Source organism: Myxocyprinus asiaticus, chromosome 39, assembly GCF_019703515.2.
Source record: "Myxocyprinus asiaticus isolate MX2 ecotype Aquarium Trade chromosome 39, UBuf_Myxa_2, whole genome shotgun sequence".
Lineage (NCBI taxonomy): Eukaryota > Metazoa > Chordata > Actinopteri > Cypriniformes > Catostomidae > Myxocyprinus > Myxocyprinus asiaticus.
The window spans coordinates 5,768,520-5,795,400 of NC_059382.1; the positions used below are offsets into that span (position 1 = coordinate 5,768,520).

Below are 26,881 nucleotides of genomic sequence, written 5' to 3' on the forward strand. Positions count from 1 at the left end.
GTTGGGTGTCCGTGGGGTTTTGGCGACCATGGTGGGTGGGTATTTCTCCTTCTGTAGCATTATGTGCCGTTTGAAGGTTCAGTTCATTGTTTTATGCTTTTTCGATGGTATGGACCCATGTTGGTCAATAATTTTGGATAAAGAATGGCAACGGAAACTCCACATAATTAGCTGGAATGTGAATGGATTGAATGGTCTCATTAAGCATGCTGCCTGTCTTGATTATTTGCACAGACAGCACGTTGACCTGGCACTTATTTAAGAGTCACATTTTAGGAAACCAGATGTCCCGAGGTTCTCAAACATATATTATTACGTGGCTGCATCAACTTCATTAGACAGTAAAGCTCGGGGTTCAATTGTTGTGTTGAAACCAAGACTTTCTTTTAACATCTTGGAAAGGTATAGCTGTGAGGATGGTAGAGTGTCATACATAAAAGCATATGTAACGGGTCGGAATTTTGCTTTTCTTTCGATTTATGCTCCATCTCAGTTTGAACAAAAATTTGTTCCTGCTTTAACGACAACTTTATTATGAATCCAGCATTGTTTCCTTATCATCGGTGATGACATGTACGCTGTAGTTGATGTATCCCTCGACTGTTCCTGTTTGAAAAACTATCCATCACAGTCCTTATCGACTACTGCTCTGTGTAAATTTATGTCAAAATTTAGCTTAATTGATGTATATCGCACTCTTCATACTAATATGAGACAGAACATATTCTGTTCCTTCAGACATAAAAATTATTCTAGACTGGATTATATTCTCATATCTTCTGATTTATATTCAGAAATACACAGTGTTGTAATAAGGCCATGTCCTCTATCTGATCACAGTGTAGTCTCAGCTAAACTCTCTCTTGTGTCTGCTCCAACTAAGGCTGCATGCTGGTGTTTTAAAAACACACTGTTACAAAATAAAGACATTTGTGCAACGTTTAAAGAGAAATTAAGGTGGTTTATAGAGGTGAATGCCGGTTCAGTGGATGATCCTTGTTTTCTCTGGGATGCTATAAAGGGTTGCCTATGGGATTGCAGCTCATCTAAATAAATAAAACCAGATTAAGAGAAATATGCACTCTCGAGACAAAATTAAACAGGCTAGAGGGACGTCAGCAGAATTCATACTCTGAGAGTGTCCAACAAGAATTAAAGGTGGAGTAAGTCGGGGGCCTGGGTAGCTCAGTAGTAAATTTCGCTGGCTACCACCCCTGGAGTTCGCTAGCTCGCTAGTTCAAATCCCAGGGCGTGCTGAGTGACTCCAGCCAGGTCTCCTAAGGTCAACCAAATTGGCCCGGTTGCTAGGGAGGGTAGAGTCACATGGGGTAACCTCCTCGTGGTCACCATAATCTGGTTCGTTCTCAGTGGAGCACGTGGTGAGTTGAGCATGGTTGCCACGGTGGGTGGCGTGAAGCCTCCACACGCGCTATGTCTCCATGGCAATGCGCTCAATAAGCCACGTGATAAGATGCACAGGTTGACGGTCTCAGACATGGAGGCAACTGGGATTCGTCCTCCACCACCCGGACTGAGGCGAATCACTACGCGACCACGAGGACTTAAAAGCACATTAGGAATTGGGCATTCTAAATTGGGAGAAAAAAAAAAAGAAAAAAAAGAAAAAAAAAGGTGGAGTAAGTCATTTTAATCCAATACATTTTGTATCTATTTCTTATTCCGCAAATATCTCTTCACGGTCCGCTAGCTGTCCGTTCTGTGTGTGCGCTGAAAAAAAAATCCGGTGTTTGTACACAGCCCTGGCTCTGTAAATGTGAAAATAAACAAAGTGGATCAGACCGATCCACACAACACTAATGTGCAGGGGTGGATTTAGGCATGGGCAACATGGGCAGTTGCCTAGGGTGGCACCCTCACACTTCTGAAGAGCCCTGAAGGGAGGGGTGTGTTTGTTTGGCTGTTGAGTTCAAATATCAACAGTCTTTCTCAGGAATCGCTTACTCCACCTTTAATACTGACATGCGCAGAACTCAATTCCTTGTTACAGCGTAGAGCTTAGTTTTTGATGCACAAAACTCTGAGAACTTATTATTTCAGTGGGGCTAAACCAAGTCATCTCCTAACTCTTAGGTTGAAGAATAGTGAAAACTATTAATATATTATGGCAATTTAAAATCCTGATGGCTTGATAAGTGAACCCGAGGGCATTAATACAGAATTGAGGTCTTTTTATCAGAAATTATATAAATCAGATTTAGTCTTTAATGAGTCGGCATGTAATAACTTTCTTCAGGATCTCACTCTTCCATATCTCTCTGATGAGGAGGCAGCATCTCTGAATGCTCCAATTTCACTAGAGGAATTAAAGGTAGCTCTTATAGCCATGAAGAAGGGGAAGTCACCGGGATGGGTTGGAATTCCTCCAGAGCTATATCTTACTTTTTGGGAAGAACTGGGGCAGCCGTTGTTAAATATGATCAGTTACACTCTTCGTGAGGTTTCTTTTAATAATAATGCTAATATGGCCATTATTACTCTGCTACCTAAGCCTGACAAAGACATAACTCATTGTGGGAAACACTGACCGTTGTCTCTTTTAAATAGTGATGTCATATTGTATGCTAAATTCTTAGCCTGCTGTTTAGACATTTTCATGACTCAGCTGGTGCACAATGATCAGACCGGTTTTATTAAATCACGCTTGGCAGCTGACAGTGTACATTGGTTACTACATATCATTCACGCTATTAGTGGAAATGGTTCACCATGTGCTACATTGTCTTTAGATGCTGAAAAGCCTTTGACAGGCTTGAGTGGCAATACCACTGGACAGTTTTGGAACGCTTTGGGCTTGGTAGAGAGTATATAAATATGATCAAAGTTGTATACGCTAATCCTTCTGCAGTGGTCATGACAGGAGGCATTTGCTCATCACAGTTTTCCGTTTTGTGCGGGACTCATCAGGGGTGCCCTCTTTCTCCACTTTTGTTTGCCCTCTCCCTTGAGCCTCTTGCTCAGAAAATCTGCCAACACATCATGGTGAGACCCATTACTTTTTGTTACACCTCACATTGGATATCTCTGTACGCAGATGATATTTTATTATATGTCAGTGATACAGCTAATTCAATTCCACATGTTCTTTCTACTTTTAATTCTTTTAGTTCACTCTCTGGTTATAAGATTATCTGCACTGATGAATTTAAATAACTCTACTCTTCCTACATGCATACTGATAGTATCTAGTTTTAGGTATCTGGGAGTGGAGATTTTTCCATCACTACACACAATATCTTTAAGAAATTTTCAAAGAATATATAATCGCATAGATATGGATCTGACTCGTTGGTCTGCGCTACCATTATACTTACAAGCCCAAATTTCTGTCATTAAAATGGATGTTTTGCCTTGCATTCATTTGATCTCCTCTATGATACCACATCTGCCACCCACGGATTATTGGGCTAAATTTCAAGCATTGGCTTCTAAATTCATATGGAATGGCAAACCTCCTTGTGTCAAATCGACGACTATGCAGTGCAACAAGAATGCTGGTGGCCTTAAATTACCAAACTTAAAATTTTATCATTGGGCATTTATTTTGCGATCTCTCACAGTATGGTTCAATCCTGGATCTCTCGTCTCTTGGCAACCAGTTGAACTTAATCTGGTGCTACCTCATAGATTACAAGATTTAATATACTGTAATATTCCTTTAAAGAGCGCAAAGAGGCACTTGGGCCCAATAATATCATACCTTCTCTCTGTCTGACGCGCTGCATCAAAGTTCTCGCATAATGATCTTATATGGCATACTCACTCGCCGTTATTCCACAATTATAGTCTTCTCACGAATAACCAACCCTTTGTTTTTTCTAAGTGGAGCGATAGAGGTATTCATGTTTAATCCGACAAATGGTGGAAAGATGGTTTACGGATGTTTAATGACTTGCGTACAGAATATAACTTAACAGGGACCTCCTTTTTCTGTTATATACGCTTGAGATCCACCATGTGAGCTTATGGAGTTCCGTGGGGTACTACTATCCCTTCTCTCACATTGCACACAGTGCTAAAAGAAAAAGGATGTACAAATGGTATGGTATCATCTCTATATTTGTTGTTTTTGGAAGCCTCCTATAAACAACTACCAATATTGGACATCTGGCATAGAGGTATATGTGGTGCAAGCACAGATGCCAATAATGGCAATATTTGCTGGGATGCAACCCTAACCTACAATTAATTCATTACAAATTGGTTCACAGGATGTATCACACCCCCAGGAAACATTATTTAATGAAACTATCCCCTTCTCCTAATTGTAATTTATGTTCCGAGGGCTCCATAGCACTTATAAGCATATGTTCTGGGACTGCCCTGAAGTAAATAAGTTTTGGGTACAGATATCTGCGACTTTAAAGGACATTCTTGAGACTGATTTACCATGCTGTCCTAAACTTTTGCTGCTAACTGATGACTCATCGTACAGCTTTTCATTGCTTCAGAAAAGACTGTTATTCTCAGGATTTACAGCAGCAAAGAAAATGCATGCCTTACGCTGTCAATCTCCACACACTCTCGTCTGGTCACGTTGGATGTACTTCTTCTTAGACATTGTGAACATGGAATTATCAGTGGCCAGAATGCATGCAGCTACTCAAAAAAGGTGATATAGGGGGAGTCGGGGAGGGGGGAGATAATATGGTCGCCATGTGTGGGAGGGAAGTAATAAAAAATTGTAAGACTGTTCAGAGTGTTGTACTTTGATATTTGTATATTTGTATACTAACATTGTTATCTATTGTTATTAACATTGTTTGCAGTCTTGAATACAATATTTGTCACAAAAAAACATACAACCTTGTTGTAAAGCTTTTTTCTTTTTTTTTTTACTAAGAGGCGATTGTGTGAGACAGTGGTGTGTAGTGCAAATACCGAATACCCCTTCAATCCTGCTTGCTCTGCCTGTATCCAGACATGTCCCACTGTTCATCGTAGCCTCAGCTCGTGTCAGAAACACGGCTGCAGGAAAGGAAACTTTCCTGACTTGCTTTCAAAGCCCAAACCCTTCTCATCAGAGCTGTGAAGGTGCAGATTGCGAACGCTCAACTCCCAAAGTGAAAATAATCCATTTGATTGGTCAGATTTTCTGTCACTCTGCTAATACAAATTAATTACAGAACCCTTTAAAATCTCCTGTGAAGTGGAATGCAGTAAAGTCAAGTTACAGTGTGATAATGAGCAGTTTTGATTGGCTGCCAAGGACCGCTTACACTCCGTCAAACAGGAACAATGTGAAGATAATTCAGTTATTTTTATGCGTTTATTTATTTATTGCACATACTTTGTTAAATAAATGGGGGAAAGAACATTTCATAATTTTAATAACATTTCCAGCTCAGTTTATGCCACCCCTTCTCCGAAGAGTTTGTAAGGACTGACTGCACGCCACTGGTGTGAGGCTACACCACTCCTCTACTACATGAAAAGGCAAGTGAGGTGTTTTGCCGTCACTGTTAAAGTTAATTTCCTGACACCAATGGAGGTAATTTGGACCTTGCAGATTACATTACATACAGATTACATACAGTAGTATGACACATTGTACGTTTTTCATGATACAAGCACTTAAAGGAATAGTCACCCTAAATTGAAAGTTCTCTCATCATTTACTCACCCTCATGCCATCCCAGATGTGTATGACTTTCTCTCATCTGCTGAACTCAAATTAAGATTTGTAGAGAATTTCTCAGCTCTTTTGGTCCATATTATGCAAGTGAATCAGTGCCAAATTTTTGAAGCTCCATAAATCATATAAATCAGCATAAAAGTAATCCATAAGACTCCCATGGTAAAATCAATGTCTACAAAAGTGGTAGGATAGGTGTGGGTAAGAAATAGATCAATATTTATGTCCTTTTTTTTTTTTTTTACTATAAATTCTCCTCCCTGCTCAGTCAATCTCCACTTTAACTTTAACATTCACATTCTTCTACTTGTGTTTTGATGATTCACATTCTCCATGCATATCGCCCCCTACTGGGCAGGTAGAAGAATTTCTAGCAAAAAAGTACTTAAATATTGATCTGTTTTGGTATACGCATTCACGAGAGCGCTGAATTCACGTGGTCCTCGTTTGACAAATTCACATTGGCATGTTATGGACGTAATCTCACTTATTTTTCTACTACAAATATTTTTCTATTTTTCTTCAAATGTGTTCTGCTGAAGAAATAAAGTCATACACACCTGGGATAAAATGAGGGTGAGTAAATGATTAGAGAATTTTCATTTTGGGTGAACTATCAATTTAAATGTGGAGTTTTATTTTTTTAGGTTCCAATGTTGTGAATACTTTGTGTTAAAATGTGAAGAAAAAAATACATTTATACTTTTAAAAATTAATTTGTCACTCCACATTAAAAAAACTTGAATTGTTATTAAAATGGGTGTAAATGTAATCTAAAATAAAACGTATACTTTTACATACTGGGTATATACAGAATGTGTGTGCATTTATACAGTATGTGTGTGTGTGTGTGTGTGTGTGTGTGTGTGTTTGTGTGTGTTTGTGTGTGTGTGTGTGTGTGTGTGTTTACACTGGTACGCCCGCTCCCCAATCTCGGTTAAACTTTGCTGCTAAAATATGGGGACAATATGTATCCCGAAAGTGACATCTTCATTTTGACCAAAATTTCATCCTGGAATTCAGGAAAATTTGCAATCCTAAACTACTCATGATATATTTTGGCAGCTCGGTAACCTGTAAATCCACTTCGCTAGCTAACCATGCTTTGACATCAACACCATAGAAATCTATGATAGCAACCACTACACAGAGGTTCTAAGACAACTTTTAAGATGGCTGCGTGCTTCTCTGGCCCTTTAGGCGAATGGAAACAAACAATGTAAAGCTGGGATGAGACATTAATCATTTTCTTAAATAGAATAATTTTCTTAAATAGAGAGTCTTTACTTACTACATCACAGCCATTAACCATGTTTTGCTACTTGCAAGAGCGATATTCTCATTTTAGAGTGCATTTGATTGGACCACAATTTGTTTAGTGCAGTCATCAATATCTGTGGATCATTTTCCTAAGAAAGAAGGACTAATTTTAAATGAGTTTATCTCCTAGAAGTTTATTTTTGTGAACCTTTAGACATGTACTAGCATGTAGAAGGCCGCAAAGCTAATAGACATGGACTAAACCCCACAAAACTCCAAGTCTGATTCCACTGCGTCATTAATATTTGTTTAGTGTTTGTTATAGAAAAACTAACAAACAATAATTCCAACACTGAGAAAACAAAATAAATGGCACCACCAACAACAATATACCCAGGAGCCATGCCAATCTAATAGACCATCATGATTGCGCAAGTTATGTTTGTGTCAGATTATCACGTGTGTATCTCTTCAAGTGACTGCCCTTATACCCACAAAATATTACTGGGTTGTAAGTGATCTTTATTTATATCTTTCTGAGAAGAACCTTTCTGCAGAGCATGAAGTTGTGGTGGGGAAGTAGTCTATCTCATAAGGGTATGTTTGTAGCCTAAATTCTTCAGAAACAATGCAATAATTTCAGTCAATACTTTTCATATTTTGAAGACTTTTGTAGATCAAATTATGCACTCTCTTTAGTCGAACAAAACTACTGTATGTAGTAAGATGAAAATAACATGTACATTTATGTAGTTATGCAATTCTGAGTGTGAAACTAAAGTCACTGGATTATTTGATATTGAGAAACTATGCAAAATACCATTTATGGGTCTAAAATGACTCTGATGGGGGTGGAAACAGTTCCCTTTTTCAAAGACACTAAGACTGCAAGTCAAGACTGTACTACTTACTGTCAAGGGGACATCAAAACAGTTAATGTAAAATATCAAAATATGAATAAAAATGCCACAGAGAGAGGTTTAACTCACCATGCATGATCCAAAAGAATCAAATAAATTCTGAAAAGTTGTCTAAATAATAGAAATGTGCCAAAGTAGTTGCATTAAATGTACCTGAGTAGTTGCACTAGGGACTGTAAGAGGAAATGAGTGCAGCCTAGTAAACTGAGGAAGTCAGTGACACAAAAAGGCAAAAGACTTAATGGGAACGTTCCAAGATTTAGGCCACAAAGTAAAGGGTGTCAAAAAGAAAGACCCAATTTTAAAAATAATTTTCACACATGTACTGTTGTCACTGCATTCACAATGTTTTAACAGTCAAATTTGCTTCAGCGTTAAATCAGTGCATCACTTTTTGAGCAGTTAGAGCAGTATTTGTCTCATTCAACAAATATAATTTATGCTAATAAAAACAAAAAAGAGTGATTTGTAAATTATATTCACCCTTTGCTATATTGAAAGTACTACAACTACACATTATGAACATATGATGTTTTACCTTGTGAATTTCATTGTTTGTTTGTTTGTTTTTGTTTTTTTATGTACCATAATTTCAAATCAGATGATTGCAACGCACTCCAAAAAAACTGAGACAGGGGCAATTTAAGACTAATAACAATTTAACGAGTTGAAAAAACAAGGTGATGTGAAACAGATGTTAAACGAGTGAGGCAATCGTGTCATAGTATATAAGGAGCCTCCAAAACTAGTTCTTTAAGAGCAAGGATCATTCAAGACTTGTCAATTTGCCAACAGATGCTTCAGCAAATAATCCAGCACTTTGAGAACAATGTTCCCCAAAGCAAATTGGAAGGATTTTGGGCATTTCACCCTCTACAGTGCACAATGTAGTTAAAAGATTCAAGGAATCTGGTCAAATCTCGGTGCGTAAAGGGCAAGACGAAAACCACTTCTGAATACGCAAGATCTCTGATCCCTCAGACGTCACTGTCTTAAAAAGCATCATTCATCTGTAATGGATATCATGAACATGGCTTGGGATTACTTTAGTACACTTTGTTAGTCAACACCACTCGCCGCTACATCCACAGATGCAAGTTAAGACTTTACTATGCAAAGCAGAAGCCATACATCAACACTGTCCAGAAGTGCTACCGACTTCTCTGGGCTCGGTCTCATTTTATATGGAAAGTAGAACAGTGGAACTGTTTGTTCTTCAGAACTTTTTTGTTCTGACGAGTCCATATTTCAAATAGTTTTTGTAAAACACAGCCGTCGTGTTCTCAGTGCAAATGAGTAAAAGGATCATCCAAGCTGTTAGCATCAGGTCCAAAAGCCAGTGTCTGTATGGGCCAGGGGTGTGTCAGTGTTGGGTATAATGGGATTACTCTTAATTTAATTACAGTTACTTCTGATGTAATTGAATTAAATACTGTATAGACTCTAGAACAATTCTATATAAAACAATAATGAATTTAAAATCGAAATGTAACATCTAATGTTAAAATATATGTTTTCTCATTTAACGCTGCCCCCTTAAATTCTTTGGCCAGTTCATGAATAATTTATTTGATTTTATATGATTTATTTGAAAGAATTAAAAGAACAGTTTCATGTCTATCCTTGTATTTTTCATCTGGTCAAGGTTGATCAGGGTTTTAGAAAGTAATCAGTAATACGTAATGCAATTACTTTTCAGACAGAGTTATTAGTACAATAATCTAGTTACACTGTAGAAGATGTAATTAGTAGTTTGTAATTAATTACTTACTGTTTTAGAGTAACTTACCCAACACTGGTCAGTGCCCATGGCATGGGTCATTGCACATCTGTGAGGGCACCATTAATGCAGACAGATATGAACAAATCTTGGAGCAACATATATTGCCATCCAGCACCGTCTTTTCCAGGGATGTCCCTGCATTTTCCAGCAGGACAACTTCAAACCACATACTGCCTAAATTACCAGTGCATGGCTGCGTAAGCAGAGAGCGCAGGTGCTAGACTGTGTGGTGCATTATGAAGCACACCATAATGCAGTGAAGACCCTGTACAGTTGTGCAGCTAAAGACATACATAACGGATGACTGGGGGAAAATTACACTTTCTAAACTTAACAAAACTGTGTCTTCAGTGTCTAAATGCTTAATAAGTGTTATTAGAAGACATGGTGATGTTTCACAGTGGTAAACACTCGACTGTCCCAACTTTTTTGGAGCGTGTTGTAATCATCTGATTTGAACTTACTGTACATTTTCAAAAAAAAAAAAACAATGAAATTCACAGGGTAAAACATCATATAAGGTGTAGTTGTAGAGCTTTCAATATAGCAAAGGGTGAATATAATTTACAAATCACTCATTTTTGTTTTTATTAGCATTTTTCATACTGTCCCAACTTTTTTGGAATTGGGGTTGCAATACACCTTGCATATTCTTCAGAAATTTCTTCAGTAAAATGTTATATATTAATCTCAGTTTTTCTTCAGTTTGATTGATGGTACTTGCTCTGTATACATCACATATGTTGCCTTTACATAGTCCTAAAATGCAAATGTAAAAAAGTCACATTTAAACTGTTCCATGTAAAAGGTCCATTTAGATTTACATGTTGCCATGTCATTGCCAGGCCACTAGACAGCAGTGTAGTCGTTTCACAGTTGCACAATAAGGGGGTGAGATAAGATCTTCATGAGTGAGAGTGCAAAATAAATAAATAAATAAATAAAGACAGGAAAGCACTAGACAGCAGATGTGGGTGTCCAGCCATACAACCAATGCGTCTTTATTTGTTTAATACCAGTTAGCCTACTGGATCAAATACTGAATGCCCTGCATACTTTAAAACAAAAAGTCTCATCATTATTTCATTCAGTAGTAATTGGATATGATCAGTGTTGGGGAGTAACGGAATACATGTAACGGGATTACGTATTTAAAATACAAAATATAAGTAACTGTATTCCACTACAGTTACAATTTAAATCATTGGTAATTAGAATACAGTTACATTCAAAAAGTATTTTGATTACTGAAGAGATTACTTTGCATTTTATTGTCATTTGTTTCATTTAATATTTAGACCTTTCAGATGGAAAACATTTATACATATAAATGATGCGATCCAAAGTGCATTTGAACAGCGGTGAAACACTTTCTTATGATGTGTTACATTCATACGAGCAGACAGAGAAGTAAGTTTGAAGTAAGTTTGGAGCAGAAGAAATAGAAATAAACCTTGTATAAATTGTCAACTTTACGCCAATCTAAAATGCTATTTCTAGCCATTTGACATGCACGTTACCAGGAACGATCATACTTTTTTATCAAGAAAAAATTATGGATCATAATTTCTTTTTTTCTAGTAAGACATCTGATATTAGGGCAAGAATCATATTCTTGATAATAATTTTTTTATTGTTTTCCTGTAAAGATATCTAAAAATCCTTAAAACAAGATCAATTAGATTAATCTTGTTTTAGTAACAACACTGCATAAGATATTTAGGTTTTTCAGAGAATGTATTTTTAACATGTGTATTTTGTCTTACTGTACTGGCAGAGTTTTTATAGTCAAAACAAGTGAAAAAATCTACCAGTGCTGAAGAAGTAATCCAAAGTATTTAGAATATGTTACTGACCTTGAGTAATCTAATAGAATATGTTACAAATTACATTTTACAGCACGTATTCTGTAATCTGTAGTGGAATACATTTCAAAAGTAACCCTCCCAACCCTGGACATGATGGTGTTCAGAGAGTGTGTGATATAGTAGAAATAATCAAAAATGCTTCTCTAGAATAGAGACGTGAAGTCTGGTTCATTTTAGCGAATCAGTTTTTCCCATTGGTTAATGAAAACTGACTGATTCATTTGAGTCCATATGCATGGCATTTTATGACATTCTTTTGTGGGTGAAATACAGTATGTATTTCAAATGCTGCTGTCCTTCTCAGTTTGGCTCAAGTATATAAAATAGTATAGTTGTTAATAGTCAGTTCGATTAAATGCTGTCATCATTGTTTTTTTACCATCTGATTGTGTATCTAAAAATATTTTGCTCCCTATATCAGCTGTATAGTTTTAACTACTTTTTTTATTAGCTTATGGCGTAGCGAACTACATTTTCAAAAAGGGAAAGCTTGACTGTAGTGTAGTTTAGCAACTTTAAATTATAAATTATACACCCAGATAGCACACGTACATCTCTGATATATCTGCTTAAGAGTGTTTCCTCTGGAAAGCACCACATTCTAATTAACATCTGCTAAACATCTTAAAAAGATCAGATTTACAAACATTCTAAATCATAAAACGTCTCAAAGACATCTGCTGCCTGAATGTCTTGTTGACGTCTGAGAGGGACTGTCTTATAGCCGTATTGCAGATGATCAAACAATGTAAAAAATACATCTTCCAGATGTAAACATCTAATGTAAATCGTTTTTAGTTTGTTTGCTCATTTGTAATACATCTATAAGATGCCTTGCAGATGTAAAAAAAAACATTCAGAAGATGTCTTTTGAGACGTTTATGATTTAGAAGGTTTATAGTAATGTTTAGCAGATGTTAATTAGAATACGACGCCGAGACATCTTGGAGATGTATGTGTGTGCTATCAGTTCATAAGTGAAAAAGGAGCCCCTGTGCAGCATTTAATGACTTTTTTTGTAGGCTAGCTAAATATTTACTTAAATGCCGTTCATCAAATGCTGTTTAGCATCCCTGTTTCTGATTATTTAAATTGGTATGTCAACAACAGTTGCATGGGCGTAGAATACGCGGGGGATGAGGGAGACATGTCCGCCTCACTTTCAATAAAACCGAAGTTTGTCCCCCGCTCTTTTTCACAGAGTAAATGTGTTTACGCTGTGTCTTTCACACAGCTAATATCTAAATGTATAAATGCAAAAGTTCCAATTCACTGGTCAATCATGTAATTAATTCAGTAAACTGTTTAATCGTTTGAGAGCCTTAAAAATATATCTTATATATTTATTTTTGTGTTGCGCTAATCGTTCTGTCCCCCTCACTTTTGAAATGATTGCTACTCCCCTGAACAGTTGATAATAGCGATTTAATGCTGTCACCCTAATTGAGATCTCTATTGTTTTGTGTGTGTGGCAGATAGTTAATTCTCTGATTGTAAAATAAACCATGCAGTTAGACTATGTAGGCCTATCTAAAAATATTACTCCCAAAATCAGCTTTAATGTAGATTTCAGTTGCTACGATTTGTTAGCATGTAGCGTAGCGAACTACATTTTCAAAAGGGGAAAGCTTGACTGTAGTTTTAAATTATGAGTAAATTAAATTATGTAAATGAAAAAAAGGGTGCACTGATTTATTCCCTGTGCAGCATTGTGCAGAATTTTTTTGTAGCGAAATATTTATTTAAATGCTGTTCATCAAATGCTGTTTAGCATCCCTGTTTCTAAATCAGTTATATAAATTATGTTTATTTGTTGTATTTTGTGTACATATTTATGGTCAATTTAATGCTGTCACGACAGCTTTGTTTTTTGTGGCAGACAGTTGAAAAGAACTTTGGTCATCAGGCAGAGGGATTTGATGTGCAACTGTGTGCAGTCTGGCAGAGTGTGTGACTGCGCATGCGTCGCTCCGCAGCCAGCCAGCGAGAGCAAACCCGGTGTGAATTGAGGAGAACGCGCAGCAGAAACGGCCTGTCTCTGATAGAGGACGAGGAAACCACCGTCCACCTGCCCTATTTCCTCATCGGCGGGCAGGGAGCTTGTACAGAACAGCTCACTGGACTGTAATCGTTTGTTTTTGGTAATGGTTCAATGAATAGCCTCCATGGAGTCTCATGGGAGGAGAGATGAGCCGTGAAGACGAACCTTTGAGTTGAATCTCAAACAGTGAGACGCTCCAGACTAGAATCCAAGGTAGTAGCATTTTTAAACGATTTAACGTTTGTCTTTGTCTTTTATATATATATAAACCCATGCATGGCCTTTCAGCGATGGGTTTGGGTGTTAAGAAACGGGAAAAGGTGGGTGCTAGTGGCCTCGTGTTGCCACAAAGCCAGGTGCGCATGAAACTGCATGCAATATAATGATATTTCAGTGTGATTTCTTATGGATAGGCGAATGTGTGTCTAATGTTTGATTGGTGAGTTTTCATAAGCAAATACGAGCAACGTGACTCAAACTAGTCCAGATGTGCTCTTAAACCACCTAGAGTCACACCTGGATGTTTAACAATGTTGGATAATGTGCTAATTATTAAGATTTTAATGAGGAAACTGTGTGTGTGCCTTCATATGAAAGAGCAGTATAGACTAACGATACATGTCCTGTACATAAACCTTTCAGATGGCCAATATAGTTGAGCAAGTGTTGCATGATGGTGCAATATTGCCAAATAGACTTTGTTGAACTGCATAGTTTCCACTTAAGTGTTTAAACAATTTGCTAGTTAAGGAGGGTATACTTGGGACAGTTATAACCTACTGTACTTTTTAGTACTTAATAGAATAGAGTAGAAGTGAAGAAAATATTTTATTGCCACACAGCAAGGCCAGTGGAAATGGTTGTAGGTACAGCGATGTAACATACAGTGTGAAAATGCACATAAACAAATCTACAGTAATATGTGTAAGATAATATAATATAAAATGCAATGTAAGACAATGGAATATAATAATATATAGAAATATGTTGTTGTAATAGTTTACATGGAAGGGTGTATGCCACTGTAGATGTGTTGAGTAGAAGGTGACAAGATCTCTCTCTTTCTCTCTCATGCCAAACCAGCTGTCCCAGTATGGAGCTCAGCAAACTGGTGACTTTCTGGATGGTGTGTATGTGCTTCTTGTGGGAATGTCGAGCGGACAAGCCTGTTCAAGTTAGCACAGACCCCCAACCAGTGGACAACGGTGTGTCAGGTGAGCATGCCCTGGAATTGTTATTTTTGTCTGAGAAAAGTTGCAATGTCATCATAAACGAGGTGACGACCCCTTTCAACAAGAAAGATGAGCTCCAAAACTCTGTGCATTGGAGCCTTCCGTACCAGTGCTGTAGTCTTATTTAGAAATTGTAGGGGGGTCTAAATGTGGACCGGCTGAGAATAGGATGGGATTGCATTCTCTGTTAAGCTCTGTCTTGGGTTAGGCTGCACTTTGGCAGCGTGTCAAATAAAGGTGCCTAGCACGTCATTGCATGTACAATTACTTTCTGAATGTCTGTCTGTTCTATGCCTTATAAAGGTAGCTATTCCTTAGAGTTCATCTGTGTAGATTCCAAGAGATGATTGGGATCTGTTGAGTCTTGCTCGGATGCCTGTGCTTAACGAATGTGTGCAACAGCTTTAGTGGAGTAGCAAAACTCTGTTTTGACTTTGGTGTGAAACTTCCATTATATGTGCGTAATTGGTTTGTGTTTTTTTGTGTTTTGGTTTCTACTCTTGGTGGGCTTCTCCGACAGCCACTAATGATGGAAATAGCAAATCGATAATTAAAACATTTTTAACTTCTTTAAATGTTTTTACTTAATCGTGCTTCCGGCCAGTGCTGGGATGCTGTTTGTAATGAACTAAAAAGTTAATAAAGTTTTAATTATTGATTTGTTTCTTACACCAACCTATCTATTTGCTTCAGAAGACATTTATTGAGCGACTGGAGTCATGTGGATTACTTTTAGGGTGCCTAAATATGCCTTTTGGACCATCAAATAGCCAGCAGCCTGATGGCACCCGTTTACTTACATTATAAGGACCTACAGTCGAAAAACCTAAATTTGTGTTCTGCTGAAGAAAGATAGTCATGCACATCTGGGATGGTATCAGGGTAAGTGAATAATGAGAGAATTTCCATTTTTGGGTGAACTATTCCTTTAAGTGAACAATTTTCTTAATGCAATTGGTGTTTATATAAAGCTGATGTTAGTATATGTGCACTTTGTTGACTTAAGTCTTGGACTGGTCCATCATCAGTCATGTTCTGCTTGAATGGGCCGAGCGTAAAGCTTGAAGACACAAAAGCTGGCCTTTAAAATGATTGCCATAGCCTTCTAGTGTGCTTGTTTTTCTGTGTTATGTTACTGAACAAAATAATTTTGACTGCAACATAATGACTTCGAAGCCCTTTGGGAAAACAGCCACAGTAACCACAGTGTGTTGTAAGGATTTCTTGAACTGGAACATAGCCCAGTCATTAAGCGTTACTACAACATCCGGCTACAGGTCAAACCAGACTGTTGCACAATCCCACCCTTATTCAGACACAGTGTTGCCCTGAATTTACCCGTATGGAGTCCCTGCTCTAGTTTATGTATAAAGTCAGTTCCCTTTAAGTCCTAGAAGAGTAACGACGGGTGTATTTCATCAACTATGGACATGTCCCACTAACGTTTGACGATCAAAAGTTGGCCAAATACTTTTCTCAATTTTGAAATGTATATGAATTTTTTTTGTTATCATTTGAAGCCTAACAAGCTTCTTTCTAAAGTTACAGCAGTTTTTGTTGCACTTGTTTGGTATGCTACTTTTGAAACTGATTCCTGTAGAGTAAGTATGTCATATGGGTGAGATTTTGCAACACAAATTGATATCAGGAATGCAATGTGCCTGGGCCATGTGCCTTTTTTTTCTGATTGTTTACAGTGTATACTGTTTATGCCATATTTACCACTCTTATAAAACATGCTGTGTATGCTGTAGAGATGCACTATTGTCAGTCACTATAGTTAAAGGACTATCTTGTCCTTGACTGCCACATGGTTTTTAGAGAAATGTTACAGTTCCTATGTTAGGGATGTTAGTGTTGCGTGGATGGGCTCAAACATGCGATACTAATACATACGAACACAATTCATTAACCTCCATATCAATTTCTCACCCTCAGACTCTTTGATATTTTTGAGCAAACTATCCACCACTACAGAGGAAATCTCGTAGTGTATGATTCCACAATTTAAATCTTTCATCATACGGTGAGCAGCTAATGAAAATCGAGCGAAATTGTTAAACTTGAACGTAACTCGTGTTGCCGTCACTAGAGGCCGTACTGGCCATGTCTTCCCACCCAAAAACGTACTCATGAGCTTTGCCCATTTCTTTCGCGACACAGAGAAGCAGTAACTTCAACGGTAGCCGGTTCAGTATCCATGTTTGTTTACATCTGTCAGATGTCTCCTAACATGGGAGGGCATGTGTGTCCAGGTGAGTTATTGATCGAATACTACAGGCCGAGTAGTGTTTGATTCCCACTTATTTGGTGTGATGCCCAGTTTTTGTCTGTAGTGATATTTTTGAAGTCGGATCGGTATCGGCCCATCTCGGTGTTAAAAAATCAGTGATCACATCGGCCTCAAATTTCCTGATTGGTGCACCACTAGTTTATTAGTCGTGATGATACAGTAGTGGATTTTTCCTTTCCTGTTGAAGCAAGTGGGAAAGCAAAAATTACATTTGCTGTGTTCTCCCTTTCCCACTGAAAGTTTTACTCCGCTATAGTTTACTTCCACATTCAAACCTGGAAATGTGAAAAGGGTCCATTTCTTTTGGTGATGCTATAGTGGCACAGAATTTACACATTGCACCTTTAAAACTGTTGCCCATATCCTATTTTAATACATATTTCTTGACAATATTTCAGTGATTTACAACAGTACGCTTTGATATTCGAATTAACAATCAAGATTACAATTACAGCTGCCACGATTAACTAATAGTGAAAAGTTTCAATTGTATCAGACCATGTAGGTCTACTCATGTTGGGTAAAAATTTGCTATTTAAGGTGTTTATATGTAGGGTGTCACGATCCATTGATCTGGATTGGTGCATCAATCATTAACCAACTATGCAATGTCATCGATACAATGCGTAAAGAGCAATGTTTATTTTTTAAAGATGCACCTTTTTTTTTTTAATGCTCTAATGCCAGCCACGTCCGTACACATTTCCGTCATGCGATGCAGCAACCTTATGAAATTAATTTTGCTTTATAAGCACTAAATATGCTTCTCATGTGGGCCACGGATGTGCACAGGGTGATTGAAGTTGCACTCTGCTGTATCCATGTGCGAGTGTGTCAACAGGGCTGCGAGCTCCAGTGATGGGATAGCGCGGAGCGGCTCACAGATGCGATTAAATCAGGCTTCCCTCAATATGGTGGCACATGCAACACATTTGAATTCTACATGAGAATTTTCACTTTTGGAGCAATCTGACCATGCCAACGGCTAAAGAGCCTCGATATTCTGAACAGCGCTGAAGAGGGAGAGAGGAAACACCTGCCTTGTTGCACCAACATCGATAACAAGACTTTTCACATCTTAACATCAACACACTTACTAACATTTATCGCTGTAAATTGTAACTTCATTTTTCAATACAACCGTGGAAGATGTAGCCAAGAAAAAACTCTGATAGCACATAATCTCCTGTCGTGTATATGTAAGTATTTTGGATTGAAATACTGCTTGGCTATTGTAGAGATGACAAATTGTTACAGTAGTGTTTACCAAATTCCATAAGGCAACGAGCTGTCAACCAAATGTTGATGATCACTTGTATGTGATTTTGATATATATACTGAAGTACCTTATTTTGTTGTGGATGTCCCAGTGTGGATATTGGATTTGCACATTTCAGAGAGCTCAATAAAATATTTAAATTATTATTTTGTTTGCATTTTTGACAAAATAAATGTAATTGATTGTGTAAAATAGGCACATAATATCATAAAATCGATCGCAGGCCCCTGAATCGAATCGAAATCGTATCGTGGCAGACTTTGAGGTACCGGCAAACATTGGATCGATGGCTAAGAGGATCGATACAAGATCGTATCGTGATGAAACTGGCGAATTAAATCCCTATTTATATGTATGAGCATTGTAACCAATCACAAACAAGTCTGTTGCCTGCTTTTGTGTATAATTCAAAATTTGAATAGCTTAAGTCTTTTAGAAACAGTTCTCGGTTAGTTTAGAATTCGTAGCTTACATAAAGAATATGGCATGCAGATGCTCCACACAAAGTAAGTATTTTAATGTAAAGTGTATTAATCAAAATGAATTCCAATTACAATATCAAGGGTAATAATTGACAGTTATGATTTGTTATAATCGTGCAGCCCTACTTTTAAAACCTCTACATATATTTTGTGCACCACAACAGCATCCTTGTGACTAAAAACTCTTAAGCGTCAGTGAAGAGGATCAGTAACCATCACACCTCTATAGCCCTTGATCTTTGGAACTTCCTGTGTGTCAGGTCCTGAGAGAACCACGCCGAGAGAGCCCAGTGTCTCATGAGGTTGAGGGTCATGCTCCACAGAGTAAACGGCATCAGTGGCGCTGGCCTGGTTTTGTTTTCAGCCCTACTGGAGGAGAGTGTTTCATTAGCTACAGTTGGTGTGCTCATCAACAGCGGGCCCTTAGAGACAACTGGCCCATCATCTCCTTTCAGTTATATAATGGCAGATAAACAGAAAGAAACTTGAGGCTTCTGGTCCCCTGTTCTGCCCATTTGAGACGCAAGCATTTGTGTCCTAACACGTAAGGGAAAACCATTAATGTGATTAAGTTAACGTGAAGGTTTACTTATTGACACTGTTCTTGATTAGCTGCGCTATTAAAATCGTTTTCAGGAGAATGAATTATTACATAATGCGACAAGAAACATGACTTGCTGTATCTAAACAGGGTTCAGCGATATAACCAGTGATTATGGCAGTGCTTTTGGTCAAAGTTTTGTTCATGTTACAAAAAAAGCTCTTTATGTAAAACGTATTTGACATGTATACCATCAGTTGGTACCTTAAGGCCAGAAATATAGTCTACGCAAGTACTCAAACCCAGATGTTTGGCTAATGCATTGCAAGCCCACTGTTTCATTACTTAAAGTGTGTTTGATCGTTTGTGTGGCAGGGCGATAGTGTTACCCCCAATGTCAGGGCAGTTACACCTCTGGAATACTTCATTCTGATTGGTCGGTTGCTAGTGATTTTTCCAGTACTCTGACATAGGCCCATTTCTGCCGAGTTACTGATAAGCGGCGTCTCCAATCAGACATTTTTGCATTAATTTCAATACTGTATATTTACCTTTTCCTGTGGTGCTACTGATACAGCTTCAAAGACGCTGGAGAAATGCAGATTCTGGTTCGAAAAATCACTGGTGAGCGTGATTCAAAGGTTGCATTTTCAACTCCCTTTACATCTCGCTTTTGGTGCCACTTTGTGGTCATTTTTTTACCAGGTAACGAGTGCACACGTGCTCATACACTCAACAATACTTCCAGCTTCGTCCACTGGGAGCAGTGGCTCGAATTTCGATAAGCACAAAATAATTTCCAACCTACTGTTGCCGAATTCACAGTGAGATCTGTTTGCATTTTTCTGTTAAGTCTTTCTCTTTGTATAATGACTGCTAAATGATATACAGTATTTGTATCTTAGACGCACTGCTAGTTCTATCTTCTGTGGACTTTAATTTCTTTTAGTAATTAGCTGTGTAGTACGTGGGATAATGTACAGTCAGTATTGCAAAAAATAACCACCTTTGGGATGATAAAAGGCAAGCCCTGATCAACCAGTCAGGGTTTATTTTGTGATAAGGTTATTGACCATTGTCCCAAGCAACCGATTTCCTTCAAAGCTGTGCTAGTTTTATGTATTTCATATCCCTCTTTGGTCTGTTTCTTCTTATGATAAAACAATTAAACTCAAATTTCAGGTCCATTTATTTATTGAAGTAGCTGTGCAGTATATAATATTGCATAATTTCTTTGGATATTGCTTATGTTTTTGGGTTTGCTCAGTTTGTTTTGCATTCCTCAGACTGCTTCATTAGAGGGTGTATTTAATGTCCTCAAAAGTTGTTCATTCTGTTTGGTAAGTGATACATTTCAGAAACTTGATTTGATTTTCTTAAAGTCTTATTTGCCAGCCTTCCCACCCCCATCCCCAAATACCTACCAACCCCTAAGGGGGACTTTGATTCACTTTAGATATCCTTAAGACTTCTGTCTCAGCTCTTGCAGTGCTGTGAGAGTAGAATCTCTGGTTTCTATATGACGTCTATTTTCTGTTTTGCCATGTTTGTCAGTACTTTGACTTTTGCCTGCCATGGGCAACAATGGAAATGTTTCTCTCACCTAAATCTTGTTGTTTCATGTCAATGCATGGTTGGCGCTGTTGATGCGTAATGTTTTTAAAGGAATAGTTCCATTTAATTCTTTAAAGTGGTACTGTCAAGTCAGCCTGTTTTATAGAATGCCCCTACTTCTGTTTCTTTCTCTGCCCAGAAAAAGAAAAAGTATTAACAGACCATTCCAGGCCTTTGTAACCTCTTCTGTGGTAACCTAACAGCTGTACAGATTTACGGACTAAAAATAGTTGTCAGCTAGTTTTAGTTAATACCACCTCCTGGTCTATATTTATCCTCTCTTATAGTTTGCGCTGGAAACCTCCCACAGGCGGAATGGGATTTTGAGGAGGCCTTTAGGAAGGACTTTGGAAATTTGAAATTGGACCTCGTCCTCTCGCTGCAGAGGCAGACAGTCTTGATGTGCTCATTAAAGAGTGCTGAGGGGCCTCGGACAGTCAAAGCAGTGATCACTAATGTAACATGCTGTATTGTCTTCTCATTATTTCCAAAGTGGCGGCGCACTTTCATTGCTTCCTTTTGTAATGTGGGACAGAAATTTGTAATATGCTCGACTACTCCTTCCTAATTTAACCTCTAGGGGATTGTGATGGTCTAGTGGTTAAAGAGTTGGACTGGAAACCAAAAGGTTGCACATTTGAAACCCATATGGACCGCTGTGACCTTGAGTAATAACTTGGGTGGTTTGCAGACCTATTTTGTTTTAATAACTCACTGTGTCTGTCTCTTTCCTGCAGAGCTTTGCCGCATTGACAAACCCCTTTGCCAGGATGAGAACGCCATCCTTAGTTTTGAGGCCATCCGCAGCATTCACAAACAAATGGATGATGACGCCAATGGAAATGTGGATGTTGCAGAGACTGATGGGGTCAGTGATTTGCTTTTCTAGCTTCAGAGTTGCTACTAAGCTGTTTTTAAGTGGCTAAAGTTTAGTTAATTGGGCAGTTGATTAACAATTGTCCTCTTCTGTCTAACCCCAAACTTGGGGTAGTTGCTTAAACAGTTGATTAATTTTTCTTATATAATGGGAATGCTCATGTCAGACTGAAGGAGAATGAATAACATGCTGATAGGTAGCCTGATGCTTTTAGCCAAAGGCAAAAAAAATGGCTTAAACCAGTCGAAGATGGTTTGCTGTGTTTAGCTGGTTTAAAGTGGTCTAGCTGGTCTCCCAGCTTGGCCAAGTTGGTGTTTAGCTGATTTAGCAGATCGGCCAATTGGCCTTTCAGCCTGACCGGCTGTCAAGTGAAACCAGAAAACCAGACCAGCCTAGGAGACAACCTCAGACCAGCAAACTAGCTTACCTGGTTTAGGCTGTTTTTTTTTTCAGCAGGGATATTTTGTTCTATTTTGCCCAAAAAATAAGATTAATATTCCACAGCTCATTTTACAAGCTGTACAGTCGCAAGATCGCACATGGATCACAAGTTCCTTTTACCTTCCAGGATCCTTTACTTTAAAGGATGGGTGTAAATAATTAGATTTTGCTGATTCGTTCTGTCTAATGCTCTTTCCAGTGGTCTGGGCAGTTTAACCTCTTAAACTCAGTGGGGAGGAGCTATATTATCACTTAAAACACTGAAGTCCCTGGATGCATATGTGATACCATTTGAAAACTTAGAATCTTAACTTTTCAGAGAAGTTACATAAAATAACAAAATATGTCCTGGAAACATTTGTGTTGCAAATTGGCGCCACCTAGAGTTTACGTTTTTGAAATTTTAAAATGAATATAAAAGTTGCTGTCATACCACAGTTATTTTCAAAAGTATCACAAAGTGAAATTTTATTTCGGCAAGGCATAAAATGCAAATGTCTCTTTTCTGTGCTGACCACTGATCTGTAAGCCCCAAACAACCTAAAACTTTAAATCAAATCTTACCTTGGGTTGTTTGCTTTAAAATGAGTTAAAGAAATTACTTGTTTACTTTAATTCTTAGCTTGCTTAGGTGAATAATCCAATGTTGTGTCACAAAAATGTAGAACAAAATATGAAATCCAGTAGAAAAACAAATCATCAGCAAAACAGGTTACCATCTATAGAAGGTGAAATGTTACAAATCATTGTAAAGCTGGGATTCTTTGCTTTCCAATGACACCCAGGTTGGGCTTCTAGACAACTCAGAAGCCAAGATATTCAACAAAACATTGTGGAAGCTCTCAGCACTTCAAAAAAAGACTTGTTGTCTTTGGGTGAGTGCTTCAATGTGTAAGAGCACCACCTACATTTCAGATCAGTATAATGTGATGGAAGGTGATCGAGGAAAAAGTATTTTTTCTAGTATTTTCTGCCATCCAGTGCAATAAAATAAGATGTTTTGCTTGAACACAGAATTGAAATGGAATGCTTTTAAACTTTAGACATATAGATTCATTTTTTTAAGAAAAAATGTTTTTCAAAAAATTGTAAACATATACAAAGTTATTTATTAATTATTGCAAACATTTCTGAAAATATAGGTGGTTATCTGTAAAATGAGACCATCTTTATGAAATTAGTCCACTGTATGTGTGAACAGGGAGCTTTTAAATTTGAATGTGAAAAATTTCGGGCACAGCCCAAAAATCCTGCAGAGTATAAGAGGTTACGCTAAAGTACACAGTGGATTTTCTCAGTCTATGTGACCGTGGAAAAACATGTGTCATTGTTGGTTTTATTAAATCATGTGCTCTTGGGGTTCCTGAAGAAAACAAAAGCAGCTTAAACCAGCCTTAACCTTACCAAGCTGGTTAGACTGGTCTTTTTTGCTGGTTTCAGAGGGGTTTTGGGCATTTTTGAGCTGGGCAAGCTATGAGACCAGCCAGTGTTATTCGGACAAGTTTAGGTAGTTCACCAGGCTCTAAAACCCTCATCTTTTAGAACTTTACCCTACAGGGACTGAGGTGATACAACTCTAAGCAGCCTACAGTTGTGGTCAAAAGGGGCACCACGATATGAAGTACAGCCTTGAAAAAGAGCAATGTTTTCTTCTATTGTCAACTGTTATCAGTAGGAATCAAGCTCTCAATTTGATTCCGATTTTGATTTGATTCATATAGGTATATTTCAGTTATATGTCCCTTTTGCTTACACATGAAAGAAATTATTTTCCAGCTAATGCTGTTAATTATACAGGGGACCTTACTAGGTACATTACAAAAGTATAAATTTTACTGATTTTAAATATGTAATGATATTTTATTCGTTTTCCATCATTTTGGTCACATATCAGCTTTTTAAAAATGAACAAATCCATGTGTTCAATCAATGAATAACATTTATTAGTATGTTTATTAAGTTGCATAATTTGTAAAAAGTATTTACATTAATTTGTTGAACACATGCTAAAACTGGTACTGTCTCTTTAACAAAACCAGCTGTTCTGTAAAGAGCATCTGTAGATGAATGCATGTTAATGAGAGGAACCTGAATTGATTTCATCTGTGCTATGTGTGATTAGAATTAAATGTAAAAATGTTTTGTTGTTTTTGATCAACAACTGACTGTAGAGAACAGAAAGGGTATTAAAATAGACATTATTCAATGACAAATCAGTCGCATGGATCTTGTCTTTGGACACACATTACATGGAACAACTTTTACTCTCAGCAAGCAGTGAAAGGATTTCGCTGCTGAATCCTCCACCACTATACTACACAATCACTGGGGAGTGAAATCTAAACATTTACCAGCCAGTTGCCAAAAATATACGTTTTAGCCACATGGCGTGAAATTTGGTTGCAAATGCGAGTGATTTCCTCGTATTGTACTGGGGGGTTGCGCATAGAGTAAAAGATCGATCTTGGGATTTAAGAATCGATATTGAGATGAAGATCGCGATGCATCGGAAAATCTATATTTTTTTTACCTACCCCTAGTTATCAGCCATATCTTCACACGGTTGAGATCCATTCCTAGGAGGACATTACCCTGTCCCCCATTGAAACTTAATGTTAAGCATTAAATCCAACCTTTAGTTAGCCTAGCCACAACCACATTAGCCCCTTTTCCACCAGCAGGGTGCTTGTGCCAGGTCTGAAACTGTTTTGTGTGTCTCCACAGCAGATAAGGTGGTTCTGGACCAGAAAAGTTGGCTCCACACTGGCCCCTTAAATGGTCTCAAACCAAGAACTGGTAATAGGCGGGATAATAGGGCTGGGTATCGATACAGATTTCCAGATTTATTTGATTCCGATTCACAAGCATTTGTTTAGATTAAATTCCGAACTCTATCAGGATCAATCATATCAGGATCGTTCAAATAAAGAACAAGGTTAATCAAAATCTATATCTTTACCCAGCTCTACAGGATACTGTTGTCACCAAGATTTTAAAGCTACAGCTCAGTCTGGCAAGGCTAACACAAAACAAAACAGCTTTGCGCAAAACTAGATTGCTTCCATTTTACTCAATGTAGCCGTCTACACTGAAAACGGCAATGCTGTGCTTGTTCAATTGATGGACACCCATTCCTATGAATGTCAAGTTGCAGAAAGTTGCATGTTTTATTCACAATTATTACAGGTCTGTTTGTTGACGGGTTATGTAGCAAGATAGACAGTTAAAACATCGTTCGCCTCTCAAGTCGGTGGAAACATGCCAGTTCTGTGAGTGGTTCCAAGTTCAGAAACATTTAAGTAAATACCTATAAATGGCAGATAGCTTTGAGCAACATTAGAAATAGAGTACAGTGCAGCTGATTTTTTTTTCTTGTACTATTTTTTGATGGTTCTTGTACCATTTATTTTTTTCATCTTTTGTTACTTGAAACCATTGGCTCTTTGCCCAAGGAAACCCACAGTCACCAGGCTCATTGGTGCATGTTGGATATCATTTTGTAAATGTATGCAGCAGAGGAGGGCCTGCCCCTTCCTGGCTTCCTTTCAGTTTAGCGATATGTTGTGTAGGCGTGCTGTCCTGCTGCATGCAGCATAATGGCTAATCAGATGCAATGGCAGCCACATCTTTGGTTTCTGGAATTTTGTCTATTCTTTTCTCTAATCTATTATTGAGCCAAATCTCATAGATACAGATAATTTAACTGATAAATATGGTTGTGCTGCATGTAACAGATTTGAAAACAGAACTAGCTGTCTCAGCATTGGTTACCACACAGTACGAATGGACCCTTGCCGTCTTAATCAACACTTGTCTTCGAGTGGGCATGTTGAAGAATGTCTTGGCTTCAATGTTTTCAGGACTGTGTTTTCACTGTGTGAAAAGCTTGTCTCATTTTCACTTTTAACAGTGCAGTAATGGTGACAGCATTTCCAGTGAAATTGTCATTTTAATTATTGCTGCTTTGACACGATGTCAAGCAGTGTGTACATTAGATGTTTTGTGGGAAAAAGCAAAGCATCTGTCACTGTCTCTAATCGATATGTCAGTTATAGCAGCCACTAGGGTGGCTAAAAATTTGACAAAAAGCAGAAACCTGTAGCTTAATCTGCAAACTGCTTCGCAGATGGGCACTTCCAGTGTTGATAGTTTTGTTAATTTATAATGGGAGCAGTTTAGTTTTGACATGTTAAACACATGCATCCGGTGTAGACTAGGTTGTTTACAGTTGCCAAGCAATGTCACAACTTAGCACATTAGTATAGAGTTCAGCTGATGTGCTTGAATTAATAAGTGAGCTGTTATTGTGTATTTTACAATGACTTTGTCATTTATGTAAAACAGTTTTTTAAGTCTTTTGTTTTTTAATTTGAACAGTAATGTGTTACATTATGTGAAGCAGCTGTTTTTGCATCAATGCCAAAAACAATTAATTTATCTTTTGGTCTGCGTTCCAATTAGTTCCAAATTAAAAATAGAAAATGATCAGGTAAGATTAAGTTCCTTTCATTTGTAAAGTATTTCCCTGGTAGGGCTGGGTATCGAGACAGATTTTCAGATTTAATTTGATTCTAATTCAGATTTCGTTACAGTTAGA

General features: G+C 37.8%; 1 protein-coding gene across 8 annotated transcripts in view; it reads left to right on the top strand.

Moving 5' to 3' along the window:
* Positions 1 to 13,413: 13,413 nt before the first annotated feature.
* LOC127429831 (stromal interaction molecule 1-like) overlaps positions 13,414 to 26,881 on the top strand; it is a 60,812-nt gene continuing 47,344 nt past the window's right edge. For 3 of the 8 annotated variants that reach the window (XR_007895361.1, XR_007895360.1, XM_051679085.1), the window contains exons 1-3: positions 13,414 to 13,738; positions 14,609 to 14,739; positions 21,704 to 21,834. Coding sequence is in view for 6 of the 8 variants with exons in the window: in XM_051679085.1 (XP_051535045.1) it covers positions 14,619 to 14,739; positions 21,704 to 21,834 (252 nt within the window). In the remaining 2 variants the exon portion in view is untranslated. The remainder of the gene's footprint in view (positions 13,739 to 14,608; positions 14,740 to 21,703; positions 21,835 to 26,881) is intronic. The other 5 variants (XM_051679086.1, XM_051679090.1, XM_051679087.1 and 2 more) reach the window with 5 other exon arrangements.